Source organism: Pongo abelii, chromosome 1 (assembly GCF_028885655.2).
Source record: "Pongo abelii isolate AG06213 chromosome 1, NHGRI_mPonAbe1-v2.0_pri, whole genome shotgun sequence".
Lineage (NCBI taxonomy): Eukaryota > Metazoa > Chordata > Mammalia > Primates > Hominidae > Pongo > Pongo abelii.
Window position 1 is genome coordinate 73211749 of NC_071985.2, and position 12360 is coordinate 73224108.

Sequence of the window (12360 nt, forward strand, 5' to 3'; positions counted from 1 at the left end):
CCTGGGCAACAGAGCGACACTCTGTCTCTAAAAAAAAAAAAAAAAAAGAAAAAGAAAAATAGTATTGAAGCCAGGAAGGAACTCCTGTGTGGAACGCAAAAGACGCAGAGAACAGGGGTTTTCTCTTGGTTATTTGACAAGACTTTCTCTGCTGGTTATCAACTTATTGCCTCTCAGTTCCAAATCCACCCTTCATTGCCCTGCTTTATGATACTAGAGCTGGACCATGAAAACATTTCTCTTTACCAGCTAGCATGTCACGTTTTTCTTCAGTAGATGGCACTGGAGAGACATTGCAGGATGAAGAGGCTTGCCTTCATTCCTATGTGCTTTCCTCTCCTTGCTTCTCCAGCCATGTGTGGGCAACCAGTGGTGCTCACCACCTAGTGAGTTTCAGGGACACTCCACAAGTCCCAGCAAGTCTTACCAGCATCTTAGCTGGCTTCTCAACAAGTCTCAGTGGCACCCCTGTGGATGTCTCCCATCAAGTTTCATTAGTGTCCAGTGGGGAGACTCCCAGAAAGTTCCAGCAGCACCACAGTGACAGCTTTCCAGAAGTCCCAATTGTGTTCCAGAGGCAGCTTCTTCATGAGCTTTTACCTGCACCTCAGTGAGCATTTTCTGACTACCAGCCCCATTCCATTCTGTAGAACCTCCACAAACTTCTCTGCCACACAATGTTCCACAGCCGCACCTCCTCCAGTGAGATCTGAACCTCAGCTTTGGGTTGGGAGCCTCTTCCACATTTGCTCCTTTTTTGGATACTCTTCTATCACTCATAAGAGTAATGGTTGCTCCCTTTATCAATCATGCTTTTATTCTTTAGAGTTCTCCCTACCCTTTAGTAGTTAATTCCATTACTGGTTAACAATTACTTTTATGAAACTTCTGTATTTTAATTACTGTGTCCTTATTGGATCCCAACTGAGATGGGATGGTACTGGTACTGGGGTTAATAGCAGAAGACAGATTCACAAGGATGGGATTTGGGGACAAGTTTGATTGTGCCTTTGGTCTTGAGTACAATCATTGGGATATGGGATGCTAGTAATCCACGGCATCCAGCAGCATCACTATTTCTCAAGCTGCCACGTTTGGTTTATTGTGATGAAGAGCCAACTGAAAAAATGTCTGCTGTATTTGACTGTAGGTGTGCTGCACATCACTGGCCAAGCATGTCACAGCAACAGAAGAGAAGAAATTATACCAGAAACAGCAGAGAAAACCCCTCCTCCTGCATTGTCTATCTAGCACCCTCTACTGATGATGTGTAACATGATGCCCGTTGGCAAAGGATAAATAGTGATAAAAATCCAGCTCTACTATTACAATGTAGGTGATGAGGGTGGATTTGGAACCAAGAGGCAACAAACAAATTGATTGATAACTAGCACACCTGACTGGCAAAAAAATAAAGATGGAGAATACTGTGAAAATTGCCACAGGTGGTACTCCAACCTGGTATTAGAAGGTGTTACAAATCTCACATGTATTATTTTCAGTTAATCTCACAAGAACACTATAAGGTAATTTCTCTTTGCTTCCCATTTAAATACTAACAATATAGAAAAATATGAAAATTATTATCAATAACAAAAACCAAGATTGGCAACCAAAATCTGTAAGGATTTTCTCTTGATTGAAAAATATATTGGAGTTAAATTGAGAAACATCATTGGAAACCAAAGCATGTACTTTTTGTTTCCTGAAAAAGAGAATAGTAATGAAGCCATAATAAAAGAAAAAAAACAGATCTTTCTTTCTTCATTTCCTGGCCCCTGTAAAGACGAGAAAACTGGGCCCTGTTTTTCATGGGTCAGAGATCTGTTCTCCAGTCTTTATTCCCATCAGTACTACCTTTTCTTTACTCATTTCAAGACTGCAGGTTAGAAAGTATAAAGGTCTTAGTGAGGTAGGATGGGGTGTGGAACCAGTGGCAAAAGCCGTTATATATTGGGAGATATATGTCCTAAAGGTAAAATGCTACTGAGTCCTAAAGAATCCTAGAGGTTTGAGGATCATGGGATAAACTTTTGGAATAAAATCTTGGAGTAGTTGGACATGGCAAAATCTGAATATCTTTGTAAACAGTGCAGTGAAGCTATGTGCCTGGGGCTCACTGGCAGCAAAGACAGAGAAAGGTTAAAAATAAAAGAAAGGCAAATATTTATCAAACAAATACAAACAAAAGGAAGGCAGGGATAGAAATTTTAATTCCAGAAAGAGTAGAATACAAAGCCACAAGCACTTAAAGGGGTAAAAGGATTGGCAAGGTGTATGATCCTAATAAAGATAAAAGGCTCACAAAAAATTATATACTTAACTATCTAATATCAAATTATATAAATCAAAAACTGTTTGGAATACAAGGGAAAGATGAAAGAAGCACAATTGCATAAAAGGTTGACACCACATTCTCAACCAGGTAGATTGGGAAATCTATGCAGACTGACGAAAAAGTGTAAATGCTGTAAAGAGATGAGTAGAGTAGTCAAAAGTTTCAATTATGGTCATCAATCCATGTCCTGGAAAAGGAGATAATGTTCTATATCTTTTGAAGATTCAGCCCTTATAGATCTTATGGATATATTATCAGGTAAGTCACAGAAGTTACAATCAATTTTTTCATTTTATCCATGTGATTGGAAGAACAAAATTCGATAGGAGAAACCACATGCCCATCAGCAATTCTTGCCTACTGTTAAACTTTTCTATCTTGACCTTGTAAATTCCCTAAGTAGAAAGGGTTCTGTTTGTCTGTAAACTAATTCACTCACTTAGGTATGTTAACATATTGGTGTCTGGGTTATATTTTAGACACACTGCAAATCACATTACATTAATAAAATAGATAGTTTCCACTTCCCAAAGCCATCAACACAATCCTGAGATGGTTGGAGGTTTGCCTGATCCTGATACTGTGGCAAGTTGTGCAGAACCTATCCTTCAAGTGGCTAGAGCTGGAAACACCTGGAGGGTAAGAATGAATTGAGCTCTTCTTGAGCACTGGTGGCCAAAATCAGGAAAACTGAACTTGGCTTTCAAGACTAAAGGGTTCATGATCAGTAGAATAAGCCCAAAGGGTCATAAACTGGGTAGTCATCATAACAGAGTGAGAAACAAGACTGAGACAGAACAAAGTTAAAGGAACCAGGGAATGAAGAAAGAATACCTGTTTCCCTCTCCTCTTTTAGTATGGCTCTATTCTTTAAATGCTTTTTTTTTCCAGAAAACAAAAACCGTGCATGGTTTGATTTCCAATTATGTTTCTCAATTTAACCCCAATACATTTGTAATCAGGAGGAAATCCTCACAGATTCTGGCTGCCAGGCTTGCTTTTTCATTTTGATAAGAGTTTTTGTATTCTTCTGTGTTGTTAGTAGCTAAGTGGGAAGCAAGGAGAAATTACTTTTTCCAAGACAAAGATCATGAACATCACTGGAGAGGCTGACTTAGGTTTACTGGCTTTCATCTGAGATTCTGCGGGCCAATCAGGTTGGTTTTAAAGTGTAGTGTAGCAGGAGGGATGGGCCACTGGTCATTAATGTTTAAATACAAAATGGATAACACATATTCTACTGGCAGGCATCTGTCAGCTCTCCCCTGCCCATGTAAGTATCAGTGGAATTCAGGTCATAAGGGGTAAGAAGGAGGTAGCCAGGAATCCCTCTCATTATGCCCAGAATTTGAGGGTTTTATATTGTGGTGCATCTACATATACAACTGTGATCGATACAGGCTGCAAAAACACTTTGACTCTTTGAGAATACATAGGGATTTAGGTTTCAGTTATACTCACAATTAAAGTATATGGGATTTACTAGGCTCCCTGTATATCAAAATTTACTACATTGCACTGATTTGCTGGCTGACAAGGAAAAGTCAATTTGCATGGCTCCTGTCAGTCACATGTGGTTTGGAAATGCTTATGCATTCCAGATACACAGTGTAAACTGGAGAATCATATCCTATTTCTCCTGGTTTGCATGCATGCATATAAAACTTGTTTTTCCCACAGTGCCACATGAGAAGAAGTGAAGAACTAGCGGCAGTAATTACAATTAATCAACTTCTTTGTTGAAACTTCACAGTTATGATTGTAAGGGGCATTCTTGTTCCTCATGTGTAGAAAGGCTGTAACTTCTACTTTTTTGTTTTTCTTGTTCAGTTCTGTTCCATGGAGCATTTAGAGATAAAGTCGGCAACTGTCATCCAAAACAGTTTCTCATACCTACTATGTGCTAGGCCTTCTGTAGATATTCAGAGATACTGAGCAGAATTATCCACTACAGGAAGCTCAGAGTTTAATGAGAAAAAACAACAAGTAAATAAATAGTTACCACCCAATGTGACAGCTGCTTTTGCAGAGTTTGCATTATGCAGTGTGTCCTATGGGAACAGGGAGGAAGTTTGCCAAAACTTCACAGAAGGTGAATCTTGACGGTAGAGTATGAGTTGAAGTGAAGAAGGATCAGAAGGCAGTCAAGAAAGTAGGAACACTATGTGCAAAGCTCACCAAGAACACATGTTTCAGGGACCTGAAAGAAATGCTGTATGGCTTAAGGCCAGAGGTAGAGCCAGTAGAGAATACAATTTGAAAATATATGAGAGAGAGGCCATAATTCTAATAAATGTTATTTTAATAGTCTACATTCTTGTGTTAATATTTGGAGGCATTTGTTCACTAAGAAAGAAGACTTTAAAGTTGCAGATGAACTAGTTAACCTTATGATGTTCATTACCCCTTACTGTTTCTCCCTTTCTAACACTTAGAACAATACCTGGCATGTAGTTAATGCTCAGTTAACATAAACTACTATTACTGGCCCCCAGAGATTCATGCCCCTATGCCAACCCCTCCCCTTGGGTATGGACTGAACTTACTGACTCATTTCTAATGAATAGAATATGACAGAATTAATGTACCGTCACTTCCAATATTATGTTATAAAAAGACTGTGGCTTCCTTCTTGGGTAGTCTCTCATGTGTTCACCGTCTCTGGCTCTCTTTCTGTCTTGGATCACTGGCTGCCATGTCACAAGGAGGCTCAGATAGATGCAGAGAGGCCTGCTTGGCAAGGAATTGAGCCACTTCTATGTGAGCATGCTCAGCGCCAGCACCTATGAGTGAGCTTGGATGTGGATCTTCTGAGGCCTGATAGTAGCCACAGGAGTGAGCTTGGAAGTAAATTCTCCAGCTCTGCTTGAGGTTTGAGTAACTACGGCTTTGGCCAACAGCCTGACTACAACCTCATAAGAGATCTTAAGCCAGAGATACCCGGTGGAGCTGCATCCAGATTCCTCACCCTCAGAAACTGTGAGATAATGTTTATTGTGTTCAGCCATTGACTTTTGGTATAATTTGCTATACGGCAATAGATAACTAACATAGTACACTAGTACTCTCTACTGCCCATCCCTGTGAGGTCTGAGTATCTGGGATGCCTTGAACGAACTTTGTGGCACCAGAATTTCTTTTTGGTGATGGAGCACTTCTTGGAACCCCAGCTTTTGTCACTAGGATCATAATCACCTAGTAACAAGTAAGTGATCTCACCTCCCTTGCTGAGGAATGAACCCTGTCACCTGTAGTCCCACTCAATTGATTAGACCATGCATAGAGTGATTCTAGCCCAAATGCAGAATAGATTATTGTGTCTGGGAGGCTCCTTCCCCTAACCTTGGGCACACCAACACTGTGAGTACAATCCCTCCAATAGCTGCTGCTAAGATGCTAGTGAACCTCATAGCCACATCTGTCTAGAGGATGACAATCACAGACATCCACAGAAAGACATATGTAGCTAATGCATTTCCTATTTCCACATATAATTCTAAATGATTATATGACACACCCTAGCAAGCAATTGTTAAACTTGCTGTATACACTGTCCAGGTGGAAAGAAGTGGAAAAATATACATTGCTTAAGGAACATTGAATTTTTGGCAGAGAATTTTTGGCAGTTTATATAACAATGTTGATTTGAAGTTGGTGGTTTTATATGTAAAAAAGATGTTAAGACCTTGTAAAGACATTAAATATTTACATAAAAATTATGGTCAGCTAAGGAAAGAAGAACAAAATATAAAACCCAAGTATGCCTTCCACAAATTGTTCTTTGCTTGCTTCCTATGTCTTTTTAGTAGTTCCTAAATTCATTTTTCAGTTAGTGATTGAGCAAACACTCTATACATAACACTATGTAAATGTGAGCCATTCATTACAGCCACAAGAAAAGGAAACAAAAGAAAGAAAGGGAATTTTGTACCTCTGTCCCTGATGATTCTGCCCCTCGTCCTCTGAGATGCAGTTACTGGGAGCCGAAAGACCAATGTGGGAGAACGTCCTTAGAGCCACAGCTGAGATGCCGACCCGTGGGGATGAGAAATTCAGCAGCACTGAGGTGGTATGGTGGAAAAGGACATTCTGGTGATGGGTCACATTGATAATCAGTGGATTATGCTGGCATGACAGTCCATAGGTTCCTGAAGATAAACGGAGATGAATCATATTTTCAGCCATCATTAGTACCATGTTTCCATATCTTGTATTCATTGTATCCTCTTAATAGGTGTATGATGCCAAAACCTAGATGTATGATATAGGCAAGATCCCAGACAACATAAAAGACAGACATCAAGCTGACTTCTGGGTCTACCGGGTTGTCCTCTAGCGGCCCTAAAGGGATGTTTGTCAGACTCACCAAGAGAGTGGTTGCTTCCACGGACATCGGTCAAGTAGAGAGTCACTGTCGGCTGCTGATGCTCTCCAGGAACTAGGCCATCAGTTGTCAAAAAAATAAAAATTGCTCTGGCCACTCCTGGCCTATTGAAACACACCTAAGCATAAGGACATTTATGTATGAGTCATTATTTCCATTGATCTATCAAGACATGTGCCATACCATTTTTATTCTTCTTAGAGAGCTCACTATTTATAAAGTAACAGCTTCCTTTTTTTTTAATAAATGGTAAAAATACAGAGTAGACACAGAAAGGTATTCAAGGTTGTATCAAACATCAAGATCAAATGGAAAGAAGATATTTTTCAGATGCTGAACTCCCTATCTTTTTCTGAGACTGATACCTCAACTGTTTTTTTTCACTTGACCCTGTCTTTCTTTAAATTTCTGAAAACAATCATTTAAAGAAACCATTGCCAGAGACAATAAATCACTGCACAGCCAGTGCAATAAATATCTCCTTATTGCCAAAGTGAAAACAGTGGAGAAGAATCATCAAACTAGCATCTTGCTCTAAATGGTTCCAAGTTCTGAACTGCCATGTCTAGTTATCTTTCCCCATCTTCCTATCTCTCCCCAAAATTTTTATCAGAACCTCTCACATAGCATGTGAACTCTGACATGGGAGATATGCTGTTGCAGAGTCTCTTGCTTCTGAAATTAGAATCTGCCAAACCGTTTATTCTTATGCATCTTCCTGGTGCATCAAGCATGTATACCCAGTCCCTGGCCAGGAAATTGAGCCAACAATGGGACACAGGAAAATTCATGTATCAATCAGGAATGTCCCTAGATGGTTAGGGTGATTAACACTAAAACAGACTTTCAGAGTGAACTATGGAAGTGTTGTCCTTAGAAATCCTTTGATAGAAAAAAAAAAAAATCTTAGAGAGGTTGGAAGATGAAGAACAGATTCTGGCTACTGCTGAGAGTCCAGTGTTCATCTTCCACACTGGACTTATTTGATACAGTAATTCTACTTTTGTTTTATTTCCCATAGCTGAATAATTCTCTTAATTTCCACTGAGAATAAACCCCAACTTTCCCCGGTGTTATATGGGTGTTGTATGATCAGAATCTGGAACTGAACCTTACAAAGTTCTACGTGCATTTCTATAGCTTTTTATCAGGTTTTAAGGGTGACGAAGCTCCAGGAAAATTGTTCCCAATGTAAAAGCAGGGTACAACATCTAATGACAGGGCCTTCCTCTAAAAGTGGGGAGCAGGAGAGTAAAACATGTTTTCATTTTAACAAGAATTCTTCCTTGTCTACAGACTGATTTTTCCTGAGCCTTGGCAGTATGTTTATAGAGTTCATTTGCACTGCTGGCTTAATTAGGATGATTTTATGATTTTCAGTGGTCAAAGCAGCACGGCTCTCCCTTCTTTCTCTCCTTCTTTGAGGGAAAGACCAGCCACATTCTCTCTTTTTACAGTGTCTTTTCCCCCCTTTTTATTTCTCCTCTTTGAAGTAACAAATATTGCTTCACAACTTAAGAAACAACCAGACCCAAGATTACGCTTGCCATGTGAAGTCCTTTGTCCCCGTCTGGATGAGGGCTAGACATGAAACACACCCTAAGGTAACCAAGAGCCCAACTCAGTGCCCTCAGCTCCAGCAGCAAATGACATCAAAGCCCCCTGGGAATTCCCATAAACTCTTCCTTTTCATATACCACAAAAGAGACCTGAGTACTGGAAGAAAGTTCTGTGTCATTTTCTGAGCCAGGAAAAGAATCCAAACAAGTACCTGGTGGCTTTACCCCATTAGGACTCAGGCATGAAGAGCAGGGTGGCTTCAACAAGGAGGAAACCCAGCCTTCCCACCTTCTGTTGGATCCCAAAATAGATACCCACCTTAAGCTAGTTAATAAAGGTAGGTCTTATGGTGTGAGTTTCTACCTTTTGAAGGTCGCTGCCTAAACCTCCAAACTATTTTTCATCTCCTAGCAATATGCCTCCTTGCTCCAAGGGTCTTTGAACATCAAATCACTTTGCCTGTTCCCGGTGGCAGAGTCTCTGTGCCACGATTTATGGGAAGAAGCCATGCCAGGATTTCCAGGCCATGGCTTAAGTAGGAAAACCTCAGGTGAGGCTTACAAAGGAGACACAGGCAGAGAGGAGTCTTAGGCTACACAAAGCAAACAGAGACAAGTGTTTGAGCAACTTATGGAATGCTGAGTCTTGGACATTTCCTTTCACAGTGACACAGAAAGGTAGCCAAGTTTCATTCATTCTGACCCCACGTATGTTCACAACAGCAACTAGCACAAGAAAGTGTGAACCCTCATACAACTGCTGGATCTTCAAAAATAGAAACCAGCCTTAATCTGCATATACATGTATAATAAATTCAAGCAGAGGCAAAAGGAACCAAGTAAATTCACAGCTCTAGAGAGACAGAGTAAGCCAGGCGGAAACCCTGAGTCGATTCTTGGATTGATCTTTATTTGCTGGTAAATCTGAGCAATAGATCTCTCTTCTCTGAGCCTAGGGTTTCTCTTTTCTGCAACTAAGAAATAGAGATGTTACCGATAGCTTGACTATGACTATTAAATGAAATCAGGTAAAAATACATAGAATGGTGACTATTATTTAGTAAGAATTCAGTGTTCAATAATTTGTATCTCCAAAAAAAATTTAGTGTATTTACAATGTAGGAAAAAGGTAAAAAAATAAAATTTTAAAATTAAACATACATTTGTATATTTTAATATATAGGGAATTATGATTTTCTGAAATGTATAGCCTAAAAAATTTCATATATGCTATTTTCAGTTGATACTTGTAGAAATGTGAACTGGTATTCCAAGATCTGCTTCCATGGAAATGATCAATATTGTAGGCTCTTGGTACAGAATATATCTCTACTTTATAAATTGAGTCTATGAAAAATACATTATACTTTAAAATAAATATATAATTTTTCTTACAGACTTTTCAGAAATTTAGTTTAAAATGTATTTATTAAAAATCTACTTTTGCTGTGCATAAGGACATAGAAACTTCTAGAATTGGCACTGCAATTAGAAAGACTTTCAGATTATTCATTATTTAAATATATTTATTTTTAAGTTGCTCTTTCCACAACCAAGTAACAAATATACATATGTATATATGTGACTTTAATTTAAATATAAATATATTTATATATTTTATAAGATATATATTTAAAAATATATAAATATACATTTTAACATATATAAAATATATATAAATATATATATTTTTACACATACATTTGTGACTTGGCTGTGGAAAGAGCAACCTTAAAAATATATTTAAATGAGGAATACCTACTTATATATATAGAGAGAGAATACATTTTATACAGGAATACAAGGAATTGTACAAAAGAAATACATTTTATATAGAGAGAGAGAGTCCAGACTATTTTTGCTTTATTAGAGATAAATAATGAATTTTTTGCTCCTAGACATGAAAGACAAGCAGAAACATCAGGAAGACAGTTTGACAGTAGGAAGCTGTACACCTGTGTCACCTTTGCCACTGAAAGTATGACACTCTTCTGATCACTCCAAATGCATGCTTGTGAACAGCTGTCCTCTTAATGACAAAGCTCTCCTAAAAGACCTCTCAGAAGCTACTCAGATCTGAGATGTGCACCATTGATGCCCCATAAGAAAAAATCAAAGTGCTAGAAAGTCAAAAGAATTATTAGCTATATCTAACATTTTATTATTTGTTTTAACAAAGAGATTACTTTCATATATTACATGCACGTGTAAAATTAATTTAAGCATGTCTCTTGCAAGGAAGAAAAACTTTAGCTAGATATCAGGTAGGAGACAAGCACTGTTAGAAAAGCAAGTGAGTCTCAGGTCTGAGAATTGGTATCATGATAAAGGAATTGCTAGTGAAATTAGCTCAGTGAATTCATTACAAAATATTTTGAAACAAAGAGAAAATGTACAAAGGACGGGTAGATAGAGATAGACCGACGGACAGACAGACAGACAGACAGATAGATAGATAGATAGATAGATAGATAGATAGATAGATAGATAGATGATAGATTCTGAGAGATGGGAAAGCCAGTCTTACACACTCAGTTGATTTTTCATCCAAAGGCTGCATGTTAACTACGCAATCTAACCATTGGCCACTGGTAAGGGTAAGATTGACAGAAAGTGTCTCTGATGTAGAACTGTTTGGGCTTAAGAAATCCCCCTTCAATCTGCCTGCTGGGCACAGACACACTCAATATGCTCCCAAGCCAAGCATTTCAACTTCCAGGTCATCCTTTGTGGTGCTCACTGGATAGCAGATCCTGAAACTATACCACAAACTTGAAAAGAATCTTCTCTGAGGTTTTAAAATGCTTTTGGTTACTGGGTTGTTGTTTTTCTTCTGTGCCTTTTCATTTTCACTCATCTATGGCACTTCCTGATTCCATAGGGAAACAGAAGGCCTTAGACCAGGAGAAAGTGGGCAGGCATCACCTTCTGTTTGTATAGCACTTCACAGTTTGCCAAGCCTGATTACAGGCTTTGCTGGTGGGTCCACTGCGCTCATTGTGATTTTATTCCTTTTTGATATTTTTGAACAATAGTAGCCTCAAGATATAAAGGATATATTACACAAGAGGAAACTAGGATTCTGAAAGCTTAAGTGGCTTTCCCTAGGTAAATGCTAGAGAGGAAGTAACGGATTTCCCCATTTAAGCTCTGTATTATGTTGACTGAACCAATGTTCTTAGTTTGGGATAAGCAGGAAATCATAGATTAGAAAACTTATTGATGTTTGTGCATTTACTCCCCCCAGAAACAAAGTCACATAATCTCTTAGTCATAAAAGCTTTACACAATTTTAAGGGGGCTGACAGACACTTTTAAAAGCCATTCATGGTCCAATTAGAGGTTGAAAGAAATCAGATTAAGAATGCTTGCACTATTGATTGAGCCATACTACTTTTTTACAGGTGAAGAATTATCAAATATTGGCAATTTCTTCTGGTTCAACCTAAAACTATTGCTATCTGTGTGGACTTCTGAAATTTTGTCGAGGAAGAGTTTAATAATCAAAGTTTCAAGGGATCTTACCTGAAATCCAAATCTAATGGATGAAGAGGGGGTATAAGGCAATGAGCTGCCATGGTTGTCTCCATGATTGAGGATGTGGGTCAAAATGGGTAGGTGTGGTTGGAGCCTGTTTTTACTTTCTTCTGATGTTTGAGCCCCTGCCCACCTTTGTATGGCCAAAACCCAGCTGATTTCCTGAGTTATTCCTTCATAGTATAAGAAAGGCTACAAACACATCATGAGTTTGTGTGTGTGTGTGTTTTTCAGAAGGGTGAGATCAACTCATAATTTTTTGAAATGAAGGGGGAACCACTATAATCCCACCCAAACTAGGGGTAGACATTCAACAATGTATGATTTGTCAAGTCCATGGAAGGGGGTTAGATCAGCATCAGACGACTGGCTGAATTCTTTCTGAGAGCATGTCCTCAAACTGTGATTTTAGACACCAAGGCTAAGTCTGCAGAGATTCTGTGTTAGAAGAGCTTATAGAACTTGGAAGGTGTGTCAGAAAGAGACAAAGTCAAATTTGTATTGGGTACTGTGATGTGTCATCTGCATCCCCTCTTTCATGA

General features: G+C 38.7%; 1 protein-coding gene across 1 annotated transcript in view; it reads right to left on the reverse strand.

The window, feature by feature from the left end:
• PAPPA2 (pappalysin 2) overlaps positions 1 to 12360 on the reverse strand; it is a 302050-nt gene that overhangs the window by 104301 nt on the left and 185389 nt on the right. The window contains exons 13-14 of the mRNA XM_024232330.2: positions 6705 to 6840; positions 6270 to 6486 (exon numbers count right to left, since the gene is read on the reverse strand). Of these exons, the coding sequence (XP_024088098.2) occupies positions 6270 to 6486; positions 6705 to 6840 (353 nt within the window). The remainder of the gene's footprint in view (positions 1 to 6269; positions 6487 to 6704; positions 6841 to 12360) is intronic.